Consider the following 19,649-nt stretch of genomic DNA (forward strand, 5'->3'; position numbering starts at 1 on the left):
CTAATAATATTGGTATCTTATATTCATCCTGCCACCAAACGTCACTCAAAGACCAACAAATACATTATGCTACTATGTTTATAAAATTATAGTGCTTCCAAACTGCCCAAAAAAAAAAAAAAAAAAACATTTTCTATGTGCTTGTGTACAAATAATTGTTTCTTTTCTATTTGGTTTTCTCAAAAAAAAAAAAGTACATCTATCTCCTTATTTCAGTTTCCTGTTTAATCTCTCTCCTATATGTTGATGGCTCATTAATATTAAACATATGATTACCATACTCTCATGAAGACACCATAATATTTTTTTATAATTATTTGTTATACATATACATTGACTTTTAACATCCAGAGGGGACCTACATGGGAACATTGTTACAGCAATCATTAAAACAGATCATGTGGCAAGCTGTATTTACATATTCATACAATCAATATTCACTTTACGTATATTTGACAAAAAAAAATCTGTATTCTTGTTGTCTTCACAGTCATTTCTCACTCAGAATGACACATTTATATATAAATGACAAGTAAGAGAATCATTATTGGAGTATTTAACCTGCAAGAGAAAGGAGAGGGAGAGACTAATTCCTATTTCTCAGTATCTAAGCTGCAGGAAAAGAACCAGCTGCCTCTAAATCGCTGTGAAGAGAGAAAGAGAGAGAGAATACAATTTGCTGATGTCTGCTTGGAGGTGAGGATACCAAGATAACATGAAGATAGGTTACAGTGTAGAACGCCTGCTCAAATGTCATCTGTTCTACATAATGAGATACATGACAGCAATGGAGTGCAGGCAAGAGGGCAATAAAATACTAAAGACAAACTGTGTAAAAAGTGCAATCATGCATTTGAGCTAATGAAAACCTCTAGAGCAGTGGTCACCAACCTTTTCAAGATCACATCCAAAGTCCAACCGTAAACTAGGAATTATGAAAAAACAAGACCACAATGTTCTACTTTGACATTCTTTGTTGGACTCGAGACATTTTTTCTATCATCTCGGACTTGTCTCGGACTTGTTGGTGTTTGCACTTGGACTTGTCTGGGACTTGGTCATTGGACTTGCCAAATGTTCACGTTAGTTTCGACCGAGTCCAGCAAAAAAAATAAAAATAAATAAAAACAATTCTCCTTCAAAACAAAACATGATGAAAACATGTGGAAAACGCTAGACGCGCTGCTTTCTCCTTTTCTTCCAAAGCACCCCTGCACTCTATGCTCGCACTCCAGTGGCGTCTGCTGTTATTAGGCAACCATGACCTGCTCTCCATGAAGGCGCAGAAAAGTTTCAGCAAAGAATATGGATTTCCAGCACAAAAGAACCCTTGCAGTAGCTCTGCTGATAAATTAATAAAAAAATGGCTATCCTTGTACAGCTATGATCATCTGTTTCTCCATCTTGGCTTAGCTTTCAATTTTGTTACAGGAAAGGATGTGCTTGACCAGCAGTGCACTTGCTGCATTCTGGAAGTTTAGATATTTCTATCTTAATTTTCTTCCTGTTAGATTGTGTTTAGTTTACGTCTACACCTAGATAGCCTTAAACTTACCCTTTACATTAATGAAACACTAATTAATGTTGTTGCAATACTACTGATTTCTACTAGTTGATTTTTTATTTAAAAAAATGCTTGAGTTACTCGACTACTCGTGGTTCATTCTATTGTAAATGAAAACACATATATATATTTTATCAATAAATGCTTATTCATTTATAGCCTTTTGCAACAATTACAAATGTACACATTTTTTAAAAAACTTTATAATTAGACATTACATATTTACATTTCCATGTAACTGCCAGTATCTGTAACAATCACAAATTTTTTTGTATCTACATTCGGACACAACGTACTAGCCTACAGTAACTTGATAAGACCGTTATTACTTTTTTACTTTTTTGGTCCCACTTTATATTAGGTGGCCTTAACTACTATGTACTTACATAAAAAATAAGTACAATATACTTATTGTGTTAATATTGTATTGTAAAACACTTTTGCTGCTATTGAGGTGGGATAGGGGTAAGGTTAGGGAGAGGGTTGGAGGTATGGGTAAGTTTAAGGGTGGGTTAAGGTGTAAAGTATGGGTCAACAGTGTAATTATAAATGTGATTACAGAAATTAAATACAGATGTAATTACATGTAATTTTTTTTTAAAATATAAGTACAATGTAAAAACATGTATGTACACAATAAGTACATTGTACTAAATTATTATTATTTAAAATGTAAGTACATAGTAGTTAAGGCCACTTAATATAAAGTGGGTCCCTTTTTTTCATAGTTATCACTGAACAGTTTAAAAACATAAAAAATCTAAATGCAGCAAGCTTAAAAGATTGTGTAAAGAGATAAAGTGTAAAGAGAAAACACACTTAAGGGATTACACCATCTTATCAGTTAATTAACTCTTTACTTTCATTTTTACTCAATTATCTATAAAATGATCAATCAAACACACTTGTCAATCATTCTGGTCTCCACCCACAAACCGATATGTAAAATGTTTGCTTTGTGTCCAAAAAACTACATCCTCTTCTTTTTATGTTGAGTTTGAAAAAAGAAAGAGAAAGAAAGAAAAAGAGAAAATGTTAATGATGATATACAGTAGTTAATATATTTCATCAAGAACATTAGTCATATGTTATGTATTTTTCATTATATAGTGCAGGGGTTCTCTACTTGAGTTCAGCTCCAACCCAATCTTGACCAAACCCACTGCCAGTAACTTTGTAGTGATCCTGAAGAGCTGGATGAACTTGTTCAGGTTTGTTTGATTAGGATTGGAGCTAAACCTCTGCAGGAAAGGGGACCTTGAAGGCCAGAGCCCTGAGCCCTGTGTTCTTACTTACTTGAATATTTTCATACACTGGAGAGTTCAGTTCAGGTTTACAAACATCAGGGCCATGTTGAGCAGCCTTTATGAATGAAGAGACAACCTAAAATCACAACTGTTTTATAGAAATGTCCGTACACTAAGTTATAAGACATTTGCTAATTTCACAATGACATAGAAGAGTATTTCCTTTGGCTACAAGTGAAGAGAGTTTAGTATTTTGTAGGAAAACCTCAGCTAAAACACCTACCATTTCATTTGCATATACAGGTTCATTCAATTCATCATTGCAAGCTTTGTGCCGGTCATGATTAGGTCTGGAATGATTCACCTTTCCCATAAAAAAAAGACAGAATAAATAATGCATGTATTAATCTCAATAGATAAAGCCACAAATTCAGAGTTTCAGTCGGAGTTCAATTGCCTGATCAGTAAATTACTAATAATTAAATTAATATCCATACCTGAGTTTTATTTCTCTTTTTCACCCACCTTTAAAGACAATGATTTGACACAATTACAGCCAATCACAACTTATTTGATGTTTGTTTAGACTAGAGATGTTCCAAAACCCTTTTTCTCTTCCCGATACCGATTTCGATACCTGGGCCCAGGGTATTGGCCGATACCGAGTACTGATCCGATACTTGGGTGTATCTGTATATACAGCTGTATATACTACTAGCCCTGTGTTAATTGCTAGAATTATTTTATGGTGTGCTTCAGACTTATCCCTTAATAAAACATGAACAAATACATAGTGAACTACTGTATTTATTACAGTATTTTTATTATCTGACATTAATTTGACATTAATATTATTTATTTTCTTAAGCAAAAAGAACTTCAAATACAGCCAAAAATCTAACACTGCAAACTAAATAGGTATTTTAGTTTTACAATATAATTGTATAAAAAAAACTGCAATAAATAAGTCTAGGAATATAAAAATGATATATTAATAAAAAAAATCTCTTTACAACAAAACAAGTAAAAAACAAGCAACTGTCTAGGCATAATTATTATTATTAATAGAGACGTATTATTATTACTACATAGAGACATAGCTAAATCTACTGTAGGCTCCAACAGTAGCTTAATATATTGTCAATTCACTCACGTTAAACCGAACATTTATTTTGATGGGCTGCCATGAAGATCTTTGAGTGTCTTTGTTTATGATATGACAGTTTTCTCAAATGAAATGGTAAATTCTCATGAAGTGACGGGTTATGTGTTCGTGTCCTCACATAGTGACACACGGCAGAGACTACAAAACAGCGAGCTCCCACGCATCTGCGCCCGTCACCCAGAGAGATGTAGAATTTGCAGGAGTAATATTTAAGTAGTATTTCGCAGTTTAATATTCACCGACACTAGTATATATTCGGCTACAGTCTGGAGCCCTGCGCTTAGACTAACACGGAAGCGACTGAAACGCAGCTTCGGGTACAGAATACACTCGGGAGTCTGTAACTTACTACCGGTACTACAGAGATGCTGATATCATCACATTTTTACATTTTCAGCACCAACTTGGTAGTAAAGTGCCAGTACCTGTGGCATCCCTAGTCGCCATTTTATTGTCTGGTTGGTCCAGTCTGAAATACTGCTAAACGTCTCGGTTACGTACGTAACCCTCGTTCCCTGATGGAGGGAACGGAGACGTTATGTCGACCGACAAATGGGGTCTCACTTGGGAGGCCAATCATCTCTGATTTTAAGAGAAAACGCCAATGAAATTGGCAAGTGGATTAACACACCTGAGCCACTCCCCGTGCTAGCGGGTATAAATAGGGCGACAGGTGCATCCACTCATTAGGTTTTACGCTGAGGAGCCGAGAACGTGTCCCGGCAACAGCGAATGGTTCAAGTTTGTGGCATGGGGACATAATGTCTCCGTTCCCTCCATCAGGGAACGAGGGTTACGTACGTAACCGAGACGTTCCATATCTGTCGGTCACTACGAGTTATGTCGACCGACAAATGGGGTCCTATGTAAAACGCCATAACCTGAACCTCGTCACAACCCTGAGGCGCTGCAATTGTTGACAAGCCTTGGCGTGCCACAAAAGCTACGCTTAAGGTCGTAACCTTCCCAAAGCCCCAGCGCAAATTCACTGACCTTGGTACCGAAGGGGCCAAAGGGTGAGTACATCGCTGCTGGAGAAGGCCATGCTGCTGTTCCGCCCACATAAGTAAATGGAAGGGATTTCAACTTTCGGAGAAAGATTGCTTCAAATCTTCCCTATTTGTTCTTTCAGCTGGCAAGACAATGGGGAAGCGAGCCTTTAGGAAAGGCCGCTACGGAGACCACATCCTACCCGTAGGGAGGTGACATGTGGATATACCGATATGGACTGACCCAGGGGGCAGTACTACATATGGAAAGGGTCTCTGAGGCAGGTCCTACCTTGGAGTAGGGATGGAACGGCTGCCAGAAGAGACTGACAGAGCGATCTGTCAAGGGAAGACACGGGTTTGCCAAGAGGGAAACCTTACCGTGGAAGAATACACATATGGGATTACCCGTAGGGAACCCAGCCATATGGACACCTAGCCCAGTACAGGGGCTGACCGGCTCCGGGCATGCTAACGCCAGTACTGGGCCTGGCGACAGACTGCTCCGCCAAGTCTGACGCCGAGGGTGCTGGAGGATGCTCGACCAGGGTACGCCAACCGTGGAACTCTACTGGGAGAAGAAGGCGCTCACATCCCCGTGTTAGGGGGAATGGCGCAGCAAGCGAGACACCCAGCCAGCCCTTCCCGCCAATTACCTGTTACCCAACACACGGGAGGAAACTGGCTCTACACGGAGGTTGTAAAACCTCGCAAAGGTGTTAGGTGTCGCCCAGCCCGCAGCTCGACAAATGTCTGCCAGAGAGGCGCCGTGCGCCAATCCACTATCCAGTGGGCCAACCTCTGCTTAGAGACAGCCTTCCCCTTCTGCTGACCTCCAAAGCAGACCAGGAGCTGCTCAGAGCTTCTGAAGCTCTGGGTGCGGTCCACGTATATGCGAAGCGCTCTTACGGGACACAGCAATGACAAGGCTGGATCTGCCTCCTGCAGGGGCAGCGCTTGCAGGTTCACCACCTGGTCTCGGAAGGGAGTGGTGGGAACCTTGGGCACGTATCCAGGCCGGGGTCTCAGGACAACGTGAGAGTAGGCCGGCCCGAACACGAGGCACTCTTCACTTACCGAAAATGCTTGGAGGTCCCCGACCCTCTTGATGGAAGTGAGCGCGATCAGGAGCGCTGTCTTGAGAGACAGGAACTTCAGCTCAACCGAATCCAGCGGCTCAAAGGGACCCCTCTGAAGTCCCGCCAGGACAATAGAGAGGTCCCAGGAGGGAATCAAGGGTGTCCTAGGAGGATGTAACCTTCTGGCACCCCTCAGGAACCTAACGATCAGGTCATGCCTCCCCAGGGACCGGCCGTCCACTGCATCGTGATGTGCTGCAATGGCAGCCACATACACCTTCAGGGTGGAGGGTGACAGCCCACGCTCCAGCCTACCTTGCAGGAAAGAAAGCATGACTCTGACCGGGCATCTCCGGGGGTCTTCTCGGTGAGAAGAACACCAATTCGTGAACAGACTCCACTTCAGAGCATAGGCCTGCCTCGTAGAAGGGGCTCTAGCCTGAGTGATAGTGTCTACCACCGCTGGGGGCAGATCACTTAGGTCTGCCGCGTCCTGTCTAGAAGCCACACATGGAGGTTCCAGAGATCTGGACGCGGGTGCCAAATGGTGCCAAACCCCTGAGAGAGAAGGTCTCTCCTCAGGGGGATGCGCCAGGGAGGGGCTGTCACGAGGAGCATGAGTTCCGAAAACCAGGTCCGGGTGGGCCAGTAAGGCGCAACCAACAGGACCTGTTCCTCGTCCTCCCTGACCTTGCACAGTGTCTGTGCGAGCAGGCTCACTGGGGGAAACGCATACTTGCGTAAAGCCCGAGGCCAGCTGTGTGCCAGTGCATCTGTGCCCAGGGGGGCCTGGGACAGGGAATAGTACAGCTGGCAGTGGGAGGACTCATGGGAAGCAAACAGGTCTACCTGGGCTTCCCCGAATCGACTCCAGATCAGCTGGACCGTCTGGGGATGGAGTCGCCATTCCCCGGGGAAAGTGAGCTGTTGTGAGAGCGCGTCGGCCGCACGATTGAGCTCCCCCGGGATGTGGACAGCGCGCAGCGACTTGAGCCACGTCTGACTCCAAAGGAGGAGATGACGGGCGAGTTGAGACATGCGACGTGATCGTAAACCGCCTTGTCGGTTGATGTACGAAACAGCCGCAGTGTTGTCCGTGCGGACCAACACGTGCTTGTCCAGCACTAGCAGATGAAACCGTCGCAAAGCTAGATGCACTGCCAGCAACTCCAGGCAGTTGATGTGCCAAAGCAGTCGAGGTCCTGTCCAGGACCCTGAAGCTGCCTGCCCGTTGCATGTCGCGCCCCAGCCCGAGTTGGAGGCATCTGTTGTGTCAACAACGTGCCGGGACACTTGTTCTAAGGGCACGCCGGCCCGTAGAAAAGCAAGGTCCGACCAAGGACTGAATAGGCGGCGACACATCAGTGTGATGGTGACATGATGTGTACCGCGGCGCCATGCCCATCTCGGGACTCGGGAGTGTAACCAGTGCTGAAGTGGTCTCATATGAAGCAACCCGAGCGGCGTGACTGCGGCTGCGGATGCCATATGCCCCAGGAGCCTCTGAAAGTGTTTCAGCGGTACCACTGTCCTGCCTCTGAAGGAACTCAGGCAGTTCAGCACTGAGTGGGCACGCTCGCTGGTGAGACGTGCCGTCATACTCACCGAGTCTAACTCCATACCGAGATAAGAGATTCTCTGCACAGGGGAGAGCACAGTCCGATACTCACGGCTGCCCGGGCAAGCATGGCCGACAACTCCAAGTCCGATTCGGCAGCAGCGACAACACCCGAGGCGGGCAGCCCCACCGAACCTTCATCCTCAGAGGTCGATAACCCATCCCCCGATGCAGCAATCGACATCTGGTCTTCGGGCGGCGCACCGAAAGACACGCTGGGACCGCTATGAGACGGCCCAGCAGAAACAATCGGCAGCTGCACGGGACAGTCGCTGCGTGAGGAGTGAGAGGTCCGTGGGGCGTGGCCCGGCGGAGAAGCTCTCACTGTGATCCTCAGATCTCCCAGAGCGCCAGCCGGCGGCCCTCTGCTCGAGCCAGAGAGACCGGGACGGGTGGCGACAGAGGGGTCTGCTGCACTCCCCTTGAGGAGTGAGAGACGCGATCGCAGCGCTGCCATGTTCATACGCCCACAGTAGACTCATGAATCATCCACGAGCGCAGCCTCAGCGTGTTGGACGCCCAGACACTGCAGACAACGCTCGTGACCGTCAACCGAAGACAGGAAACGACCGCATCCAGAAGGACACGGACGAAACGGCAACTTGATAAAGACGCGAATCGTCCGTGATTTGCTCTTTTAGAACTGTCTCTTTAAGCCGAAGCGCCCAGGGGAATCGCCGTCTCACAGGGACACCACTGTAACGCGCCGTCACACCGACCAGGAACAGTTTAAGCAAAAACAAAGATGATGGCTTTGTAGTGATTTTATTCATCGACTACTCGGCTCCGAAGCAAAAATCTAATGAGTGGATGCACCTGTCGCCCTATTTATACCCGCTAGCACGGGGAGTGGCTCAGGTGTGTTAATCCACTTGCCAATTTCATTGGCGTTTTCTCTTAAATTTCCTCAGATAGGGAACAGCGGACATAATAATAACGCATTTTCATTTCTTTTTCGCTTCTCTAAACAGGTGTTGCTTGTGGCAACACAGCACAACTTCCTGTGTTTGCAATGCATTCTGAGCAGCGAAGAAGATCCGTGCAGCAGTTAGGCAAAGCTAGCGGTCATAACTAGATCTAGAAAATGGTATCGGATTGGTATATGGGTTCATGTACTCTCCAATGCTGATGCCAGAATTTTTTGTGGTATCGGTGATATTTCCGATACTAGTATCAGAATTGGAACAACTCTAGTTTAGACGTGTGATCAGTATCACACACATACACACACACACGCATCTTACCAAATCAGTAATATCGTTATGATTACTGCAGCTCCACAAACGACTCCAGCAGATATGTACAAAATCACGAGACGTCCTACAACAGAGACAAAAGAGTAAAATATCTGAACAGATTCAGATATTGAATCTGTTCAGATGACAACATCTCCAGGGCACTTCGCTCCATATGGCTAGTAAGACAATTCTCAAATAACTATTATGATGACTTTTGTTCCACCCATTTAAATGATAAAAGTACTTGCGCTGTACAATCTATTAAGACTGTGTCTGTTCCCCGAATAGTGAGGTTAAAATATAAATTTAATGTAGGATCTATAAAAAATCTTATCCTGATTAAACCAGAAACATGTAAAGTAAATGAACAAAAACTATTTTTAAAGTTTGGTCTCATAAATATTAGATCACTCACACCCAAAGCAGTTATTGTAAATGAAATGATCACAGATAATAGTTTTGATGTACTCTGCTTGACTGAAACCTGGCTAAAACCAAATGATTATTATTTTGGTCTAAATGAGTTCACTCCACTAAACTACTGTTATAAGCGAGATATTTTATTTAACAGAATTCGCGTACAAAAATTACCCTTTTGGACCACATCCCTCATTCCATTCCTGCAGTAATGACGTCACTAAAACTTTTTTTTGACTAACCTCCGCCCACATGAATGCACAAAGAGGGGGCGTGGTCTTGTTGCGCTCCGACGGAGAAGAGGAAGAGCTGCGTTTGTGTTTGTCGCCATGTCATCGAAACGCTGCTGTCGAATCACAAGACAGGAACGGTTGGCACAATCAGAACGCGTTATGTGTTTCTGAAGGAGGGACTTTAAAGAACAAGGAAGTCATCAGCCCGTTTTTATGAGAGTGAAAACAGCGAGATACAGATAAGTGAATTGTGTGAAAAATACTGTTTTTTTACACGCGGAACATGAACACATGTTCTATTGCACACTGTAAATAGAAGCTTCAAAAAAGCACGAAAAATGGGACTTTTAAAATAATTTGCAGATTTCCTCTCAGACCTTCTGGTTACAGTTGATAAGGCGCTAATCGTGGGAGATTTTAATATTCACGTTGATAATTCAAATGATGCATTAGTACTTGCATTTACTGACCTAGTAAAATCTTTTGGAGTCGAGCTAAATGTCACCAGGCTCACTCATCATTTTAATCATACACTAGATTTAATTATATCTCATTGAATCGATCTTACTGCTATAGATATTGTACCTCAATGTGATGATGTTACAGACCATTTCCTTGTATCGTGCATGCTCCTTATCACTGAAATTAACTATATGTCTCAGCGTTACCGTCTGGGCAGAACTATTGTTCCAGCCAACAAAGACAGATTCGCAATTAACCTGCCTGATATATCTCAACTGCTATTTGTACCCCAAAATACACATGAACTAGATGGAATGACTGGCAAAATGGTCACTATTTTCTCGAATACATTAGAAACTGTTGCCCCCATCAAATTGAAAAAGGTTAGAGAAAAATGTACTGTGCCATGGTATAACAGTAATACTCACTCTCTCAAGAAAGAAACTCGTAGTCTTGAACGCAAATGGAGAAAAACTAACTTGGAAGTTTATAGAATTGCATGGAAAACAGTATGTCCAGCTATAGACAGGCTCTAAAAACTGCTAGGGCAGAGCATATACACAAACTCATAGAAAATAACCATAACAATCCAAGGTTTTTATTTAGCACAGTGGCTAAATTAACAACTTACCAGACTCCACCTGATTCAAATATTCCATCAGTGTTTAATAGTAATGACTTTATGAATTTATTCACTGATAAAATAGATAACATTAGAAATACAATAGCGAATGCAGATTCTAGAGCATCTAACACTTTTTTTTTTTTTTCACAGTTTCATCCATCGCACCCAAAGATAAACTGCAGTGCTTTACAACTATAGGACAGGAAGAGCTAAATTAACATATCACTGTATCTAAACCAACAACATGTTTATTAGATCCTGTACCCTGTGTTAAATCGCCGAAAAACTGTCGTTAACTTTATCATTAACTCGTCGTTATCTTTAGGTCAGGTCCCAAGACGATTCAAGCTGGAGATTATTAAGCCTCTTATTAAGAAACCAAAACTAGGTCCTACTGAACTGGAAAATTATAGGCCAATTTCAAATCTTCCATGTATGTATCCAATTTCAGAAAAAGTTGTGTCTGCTCAGTTGTGCTCCTTCCTGCAAAAAAAAATTATCTGTATGAAGAATTTCCGTCAGGTTTCAGTCCTCACCATAGCACAGAAACTGCACTTGTTAAAATTAAAAATTACTTGCTTCTTGCGTCAGATCAAGGCTGCATCTCTTTGCTGGTTTTACTTGATCTTAGTGCTGTGTTCAACACCATAGATCATGACATATTCATAGAGTGATTACAAAACGATACATGTATTCAAGGGCAGGCTCTAAGATGGTTTAGATCCTACCTGTCCGATCGCTACCATTTTGATTATTTTAAATGGGAGTCATCTCATTTATCACCAGTAAAATATGGAGTGCCACAAGGATCCATCCTAGGTCCCCTTCTATTTTCAGTACACATGTTGCTACTTGGTAATATTATTAGAAAACACAGAACTAGCTTCCACTGTTATGCTGATGATACTCAGCTATATATCTCAACGAGACCAGATTCAACTTCCCAATTATCTAAGCTAACAGAGTGTGTTAAAAATGTAAAATGTAAAAGATGACCAATGACCAATTGGATGACCAATAATTTTCTCCTATTAAATTCAAATAAGAAAGATATATTAATTATTGGACCAAAAAACACTATACAGAATCTTGTAGAATACAATTTGCAACTAGATGGATATACTGTTACTTCCTCTACAGTCAAAAATCTGGGTGTTATATTAGACCACAACTTGTCTTTTGAAAATCATTGTTCACATGTTACAAAAACAGCATTCTTCCATCTTAGTAACATTGCCAAGCTACGAAACATGTTATCTGTTTCTGATGCAGAAAAGCTAGTTCATGCATTTATGACCTCTAGACTGGACTATTGTAATGCACTTCTAGGTGGTTGTTCTGCTTCTTCAATAAACAAGCTACAGGTAGTCCAAAATGCAGTGGCTAGAGTCCTTACCAGGTCAAGAAAATATGATCATATTACCCCAATTTTACAGTCTCTGCACTGGCTACCTCTTAAGTTCCGTATCAGTTACAAATTATCATTACTTAACTACAAGTCCCTAAAATTGTTTAGCTCCTGCGTACCTAACTAGCCTTATAACACGTTACAATCCATCATGCTCACTAAGGTCACAAAACGCTGGACTTTTGGTAGTTCCTAGGATAGCAAAGTCCACTAAAGACACACTCTCTCTGTTTAAATCTAGATTAAAAACACATCTCTTTCGCCAAGAATTCGAATAATGTATCTCTTAAATATCTCCTAAATTGTGAGTGTAGTTGCATCTGATCAAATGCGCATTCTTATTCTTTAGCTTGCATTACACTAATTCATTTTACTTTGCTGGAACAGCAGCTATGCTAATGATATCTCTATTTGTTTCTATGTCAAGCTCCAGTCTGGATCCAGAACACCTGAGAAGAGATGATGCTGACCCTCAGAGGACCTCAGATGAATTGTGTGAAAAATACTGTTTTTTTACACGCGGAACATGAACACATGTTCTATTGCACACTGTAAATAGAAGCTTCAAAAAAGCATGAAAAATGGGACTTTAAAAATAATTTGCAGATTTCCTCTCAGAGCTTCTGGTTACAGTTGATAAGGCGCTAATCGTGGGAGATTTTAATATTCACGTTGATAATGTCTTGTATTAATTTTTCTGAAAAATCCTGTCATACGTGCACAAACTGACAGTCACCACTTATAAGCTACTAGTAAATATTGTAGAAACGTAATTTTCTGTAAAGTTGCTTTGTAACCATTTGTATTGTATAAATTGCTATACAAATAAACTTGAATTGAATTTAATTGAATTCACTTCAGAAAGAGTAATATAAATATATGAGCTGCTACCTTTAACAGTGACAGTGACAGTGTCTGATCTCTGAGATCCATGTTGATTGTGAGCCTCACAGTAGAAGCGTCCACTCTGTAGTGCACTGAAACTCTGTCCAGATCCTACAGAGGAGCTTTGATTCTCTTTAAACCAACTGATTTCTGCAGGAGGGTTTGAATCACTGCTGCAGATCAGAGTCACCGATTCACCCTCCACTATTACACCAGATCCATTTATAGACACTGAGACGTTCCTGGGAGGATCTAAAAATGACAAATATGAAAATTCAAACTAAATATTATAAGTCTATGATTGACAAGTGCAGATGATCATTTACTCACACATGATGTTTAAAGTCACAGCATCAGAGTATTTCTCTCCATGTTCATTGATGGATCTACACTTGTATTCTTCACTGTGATCAGAGCTGATCTTTGAGATGCTGTAGATTGTTCCAGATCCTACAAACGTTCCTCCTTGAAACCAGCTGATTTCTGCAGGAGGGTTTGAATCACTGCTGCAGTTCAGAGTCACTGAATCTCCCTCCACTATTTCTGATGGACTGATGAAGATCACAGGATTGTCTGGAGGATCTACAGGTGTCAGTATTTACAGTTCAAAGTTCAGTATTTATATGCGACTGGTTTCACGTTTTCATTATAAAAATTAGCATCAGTGCTAGGCACAAAAGGACACATACATTGTAATATATTTAAGTTTAATAGCATGTATCGTTTAAAGCATTTTTATATATTTCTAAAGTACTGCAATTGTAAACATGAATAACATTCAAGTCAAAGTGTTTACATTCAGACTGCAGGTGATTTTTCTGCACAAGTATTTTTTTTTTTTCTGCACATTTTTCAACTCATTGCGACTCAAGTGACAGCTCTATAACATCAGGAGTATTTTAACAACAATTTCCCCCTGCACTCCGAGCATTTAATAATCAGAAAACACTGCTCCCGCCTTCACTCCGTGGATAAAGTATTTCAGTATGTTTGTATTTCAATTATATATTCGTAACGTAGCCTATATTAAAATAAAAAAAGAAAATAACAGGAGAATAAGTGGATAAGTTTAACTCCCTCTGAGTTAAAACAAACCAATATCCTGGAGCAATTCATTTACTCAAACAGTAACATTTTCTGTTTAGCTGAATACATTTCTGGATTATTACAATGAACTGTTTGTGGATCCTCAACCTTTGGGTCTCCTAGCAGTTTTGTACAATTATATAATTTTTTTTTTTTTTTTTTTTTTTTTCTCAGCTGGTTGCTGCCCCATCGACCCAATTTCTCACTTACTGTACTTGCACTCTCAATTGCCTGCTGTTGTACTGTTTGCTCTTTTTGTCAATTGCCTTTATTGTTGTTTGTTTATTGTAAAGTGTCCTTGAGCTCTGGAAAGGAGCTATATAAATAAAACTTATTATTATTATATATTGTCCCCATCTACAGAGTGTTAAAATAACTCTGAAACAGTGTTGTGTTTAATTCTGAGGATTCTGTGCATTTCACACTCAAATCTGATATTGCCAGAATTAAAAAAAAAAAAAATGCAGAAAATAATGTAAACAGCTACACATACAAATCAAATCTGAGCAACAAAATGAAAGATGCAATGTGAATAAAGTTTTTTTTTTTTTTTTTTTTTTTTTTTTACCAAAGTTTATAACAAGAGCTCCCACAAAACACACTGACCGTGTATCAGGGATATGAAGTTTTGAACTGCTGCTTTTCAAAAAGAAAAACTTAAATTCCTACTCACAGGTGACAGAGAACTGAGCAGCAGGAGAGATGTAAGTGTGTCCCTGTACACCACAGCTGTATCTGCCTGCATCCTCTCTTCTGACTGACTGCAGCAGGAGTTGATTGTTTCTGTCTCTTCTCTCAGTTAATGGCTGTGAGTTTCTGTACCAGATGAATGTTGCTCTGTCAGTCAGAGTGCAGCTGCTTTTACATGTCAGACGGACATTATGACCCTCTGTCACTCTCTCAGGAGCCTCCACCTGAAGATCTGAACACAACACACACATTATATCTAGTGCTGCTGTCAGACACTGATTATTATTCAACATAATGCACAGAAGAAGAGCTCAGCCTCATGAAAGTCACCTGTCACAGTAAGAGTCACTCCTGGATCACCAATCCATTTTCCATCAGGTTTATCAGAGATGAATCTGAAATAGTACATGTGTTGGTCCTTCTGTGTCACATGACTCAGTCTGATGGTGCAGTTCTGCTGTTTGTCTCCCAGATACTGAAGCCTCTGACTGTATTCAGGGTCCATGAAGAGATCAGGAGGGTGTGGAAATGAATAGCTATTTGTCCAGAACACTTTCTCAAGCTTATATCCAGTAGGGTATGTATAAGTGCAGCTCATTATAACTGATGAGTTCTTTAGTGCACAGATGCGTGAATGACTGTAAATCACACCCCAACCAGCACTAGAAACGCCTGAAACACAGAGTTCATCAGGAGGAAAATGTTGTTTTATCAACACTGTACACTGGAATATGAAACTCTGGAAAGCATGTGAATACTGTTCATTTTTGCAACTTGAAAACAGTGATTATATTATATATATATATTATTATATTACAATTTTTTCCAAATCTATTCATTTTTTCTAATTATCTTAGTGTGAATGACTTCTTCATTTTTCATGGTGGATAATACAGAAACAGAAGTGAAACCAGAGCAAAGAAATCAGCCACAAATAACAAGCTGCACTTTTATGTAATTAATTTTTTTTTTTAATTAAAAACAAGACTGAAAGCTACTTTTATTAAATTGTATTAATTTTGTGGCTTTAGTTGAGCTAAAAACTTTCTTCTGAGAAAATTGCCAAAAATATTAATAATCTGTCCGCAAAGCACAATTTTTTTCTTTGATAATATAATTAAATAAAACCATCAGAGAGTTTGTAATGTGAATGTATCAGAGACTCACCGTGAATCATGAGCAGAAAGATAAGAGGAAGACGAGGAGCCATTCTGACCAACATCACCGTCAAATATATCTATAATTCAGCATTAATTAGCACTTATACACTCATGAACAGTACATGTACATGTCCCTATTCTTAACATTTCTCAAATTAAGACTCATATGTTATGTGAGCAATAATCCTCAGTTTTCATTGAAGTATGAGTGTGTTTGTCTTACCGTGTTGAAGCTTATCAGATCAGCCGCAGTCATGACTGACTGTTTTATCACATGCACTTTTAGCTCTACGATGATGGACTTGGTTTGGTTAACGCTATTTTAATGCCCAGCAACGGAAATAGGTGAAGTTCCCTTCTTCTACAAGAAAATAACATCACTGAATGCAAATGTACTGTACAAAACAATAACAGTAACGTAGGCATGTTTAATTTAAACATATTTCCAAAAGATGTTTTGGACTGTGTAACCAGACTAGTTGTAATATTATCTAATGTGTAATTGTCCATGAAAGGCCATATTTACAGTAAAATAAGTCATTCTTTTTGACAGTCTACTCTTTCAAAAGTTTTTTATCCGTCTCCTGGATATCTTTGTTATTGTGTCACGTGATTCTGTATAGCACTGACGGTCCATTAGAGAACAGCAGGTGATCCATGCAGAACCTGGAAACAAATAAAATGTATTTGTTGAAGTCCAGACATGTTTTGATTATTGTATGAATGCCGGAGGAGGTTTACAGTATAAAGTCTCTCATTACAAAACAGACCAATCAGAACTGAAATTCAAACGACGTAACGTTCTTTAGAAAATTAAGCTGGTTTTATTAAAGATCAAATTAGCTCAAAACAGAAATTGGTTGCTTTTAGTTCATGTATATCAACTCTGAGCTCTTCTATGTGCTACTGAACTCCTTTGAAACAATATGCATTTATAAACACTTTCACTTCTGAGAAAAAGGGCCACAAATATCCATGATGTGAAGATACACAGATTTCTGTCCAATCAGATGCTGTGTAGAGCGAGAAAGTCCCTCCCCTAAACCACTTGACACTCACTAACAAGTAGCAAAGTTGCAGTTCATTTCTAATGCTGTGACATAAACACTTCTGGATATTCAATAGTCCTGTGATATGTTGCACCAAAACTACTTGTTTCAAAAGAAATGTCAACCTGGAAAACTGGACAATAATCCCTCATTATAGGATCTTTGAAAATCAAATTAAACGAAAACATTAGAGTGTTTCTAATGTGACTATAACAGAGATTCGTGAGAATCACGCGAATCATGAGAAGAACAGACATCAACATTAAATATATCAATAATACACTCAAAAAACTGCTTGGTTGAAAACAACCCAATTTGGGTTATTTTAGCAACCCAGCGCTGGGTCAAAAATGGACGAACCCAACGCTGGGTTATTGTGTTTAACCCAAGATGCTGGGTTGCTTTTTTATGGTTTAAATTTACTACATTCCAGGGTTTCAAAAACCAGAGCGGGTGTTTTTTATCACTGTATTTCAGAAGGAAACCGACTGTATTTAGAAAATGTTCGATTTAATTTTGCATGTAATGCTTGATAAAGCAGAGTTTGTGAGCTCAGCGATGCTTTGCAGCCATTACCGGAGAAACCTCTACCTCTCCCAAGAGCGCTCTTAGCGCCTCCTGCTGGAAGAAAATTAACTTGCGGAGTGCCGTCATCCAAAAATCTAAAGTCATTAATGACTCACCCTCATGTCGTTCCAAAGCAGTGAGACCTCCATTTATCTTCGGAAAACAGTTTAAGATATTTTAGATTTAGTCCGAGAGCTCTCAGTCCCTCCATTGAAGCTGTGCGTACGGTATACTGTCCATGTCCAGAAAGGTAAGAAAAACATCTTCAAAGTAGTCCATGTGACATCAGAGGGTCAGTTAGAATTTTTTGAAGCATCGAAAATACATTTTGGTCCAAAAATAGCAAAAACTACGACTTTATTCATCATTGTCTTATCTTCCGTGTCTGTTGTGAGAGAGTTCAAAACAAAGCAGTTTGTGATATCCGGTTCGCGAACGAATCATTCGATGTAACCAGATCTTTTTGAACCAGTTCACCAAATCGAACTGAATCGTTTTAAACGGTTCGCGTCTCCAACTGGCATTAATCAGTGGCTATAAATATATTAATAGGTGGCTCTAAAGAACCCAACGGTGGTTGTGGTATTGGTATACTGTATATATACCAGATTTTGAAAAAAGATATGGGTATAGAGTGAGTGGCCATTTATCAGTATATTCAATAGAGATGACTGCAATAATAACTGCCCTCTGTTGGGTTAAAGAGACTAAACCTCTTAGATCAATTATATGTACTGACTCTATGGCAGTATTACAAAGTTTTATAACAGATAATGCTATACGTGAATATTTGGTATTAGAAGTAAAGCATCTTCTTTTAAATATTATGAGCCTTGGACTTGCGGTGCAGTTCTGTTGGATTCCATGACATTATGGAATAGATGGCAATGAAACTGCTGATAAGTTACCATAGCTAAAAAAGCTCTGAAATTAGACCAAGTATAAATGTACATTCCATTGAGTAAAGGAGATACTAAAGCTTTAATTACATCACAGATTATACTAAAATGGCAAGATGAATGGGATTCAGAGAGTAATGCCAGACACTATTATAGGAACCAGAACTGTGTTGGAGGGAAAAAATCACCTCATTGGGTCTTAATAGGCACGAAGAAGGTATTATAACCAGATTGAGGTTGGACCACACAGGCCTGAATTCCACTTTATCATTAATAGGTAAAAGTAATGGAATATGCTCTGAATATAAAGTCTTGGAGGATATCACCCATGTTTTATTTAGATGTAAGAAATTTGATCAACTAAGACAGAAGTAGAAAGATTCCATTTCAGAAAATGACATTCATATTATTTTACAGGAGCAAGGTATGCAGGGACAAGGTGTCACGGAGAGGAACCCCGTGATTCCCTCTACTGGCCAGCAGAGGGCTCCATCTCCGGAATATTGACACTCACGCACTCACTCACAACTACACTTCCCATCTACCCTGTGCATTGGACTCTGATCACCACACAGGTGCAGCTCATGAGTACTGCTATATAAGCTGCACAACCACATCAGTTTAACACAAAGTCTTGTTTTGCTCCGGCTGACATTTCCAAGCGTTATTTCCCGTGTTTGATTTCCCGTTTACCAGTTCTGTTTGTTTACCGTTTCTTGAACCTTTGCTGCCCGTCTCCTGACCTTGGATTGTTTATTGGACTCTGAATCTTGTCTGTGATCCCGATCTATTGCCTGTGTTTGACGATGATTCTGGTTATCTCTACTGTTGTGTTTGCTGGTTTTGACCCCTGCCTGTACGACCACGAGTTGTTCATTAAAGCTTGCAAGATGGATTTGACGGGGATTCTACCAAGTGTAAGGGCTTCCTACTGCAATGCTCGCTGTTCGTCGAGCAACAACCTACCCTTTACACTACCGATGCTGGTAAGATCGCCTTAGTTTGCTCACTATTAACGGGAAGAGCTTTGGAATGGATAACGGCTGTATGGCGCGAGGATGGAACAGCGTTCACCACTTTCACTGACTTTCTGGTGTGAGTCCGTGAGGTGTTTGATCACCCCGGAGAGGGGAAAGGAGCGGGTGAGCGTCTGCTTGAGTTGTCGCAGGGAGAATTAACAGCAGCGGAATATGCCATGAACTTTCGTACACTGGCTGCTCAAACGTCATGGGTGAGTGACACACTGAAAGTATTATTTCGCAAGGGGC

The 19,649-nt window shown here is 40.6% G+C and overlaps 1 protein-coding gene across 1 annotated transcript; it reads right to left on the reverse strand.

Annotated features, from left to right (window-relative positions):
• Positions 1-2,276: 2,276 nt before the first annotated feature.
• Positions 2,277-16,523, reverse strand: LOC113068223 (B-cell receptor CD22-like). Its single transcript, XM_026240883.1, has 12 exons — positions 16,393-16,523; positions 16,090-16,227; positions 15,874-15,943; positions 15,037-15,378; positions 14,690-14,938; positions 13,261-13,512; positions 12,937-13,182; positions 8,907-8,982; positions 3,309-3,336; positions 3,095-3,175; positions 2,861-2,947; positions 2,277-2,546 (listed from the first exon to the last, which is right to left on the reverse strand). The coding sequence occupies exons 2-12, from the start codon at positions 16,120-16,122 to the stop codon at positions 2,535-2,537; spliced, it is 1,476 nt and encodes a 491-aa protein (XP_026096668.1). The 5' UTR covers positions 16,123-16,227; positions 16,393-16,523; the 3' UTR covers positions 2,277-2,534.
• Positions 16,524-19,649: the final 3,126 nt, after the last annotated feature.

Source organism: Carassius auratus, linkage group LG44F (assembly GCF_003368295.1).
Source record: "Carassius auratus strain Wakin linkage group LG44F, ASM336829v1, whole genome shotgun sequence".
Lineage (NCBI taxonomy): Eukaryota > Metazoa > Chordata > Actinopteri > Cypriniformes > Cyprinidae > Carassius > Carassius auratus.

Excerpts from the sequence above, each read along its gene's own strand:
- LOC113068223 (XM_026240883.1), bottom strand. The coding sequence starts at position 16,122 with ATGACTGCGGCTGATCTGATAAGCTTCAACACG. Across the intron at positions 8,983-12,936 it reads TGTCACTGTCACTGTTAAAG|GACGTCTCGTGATTTTGTAC; the intron begins GTAGCAGCTCAT and ends TCTCTGTTGTAG. Across the intron at positions 3,176-3,308 it reads AAAAGAGAAATAAAACTCAG|GTGAATCATTCCAGACCTAA; the intron begins GTATGGATATTA and ends TTTATGGGAAAG.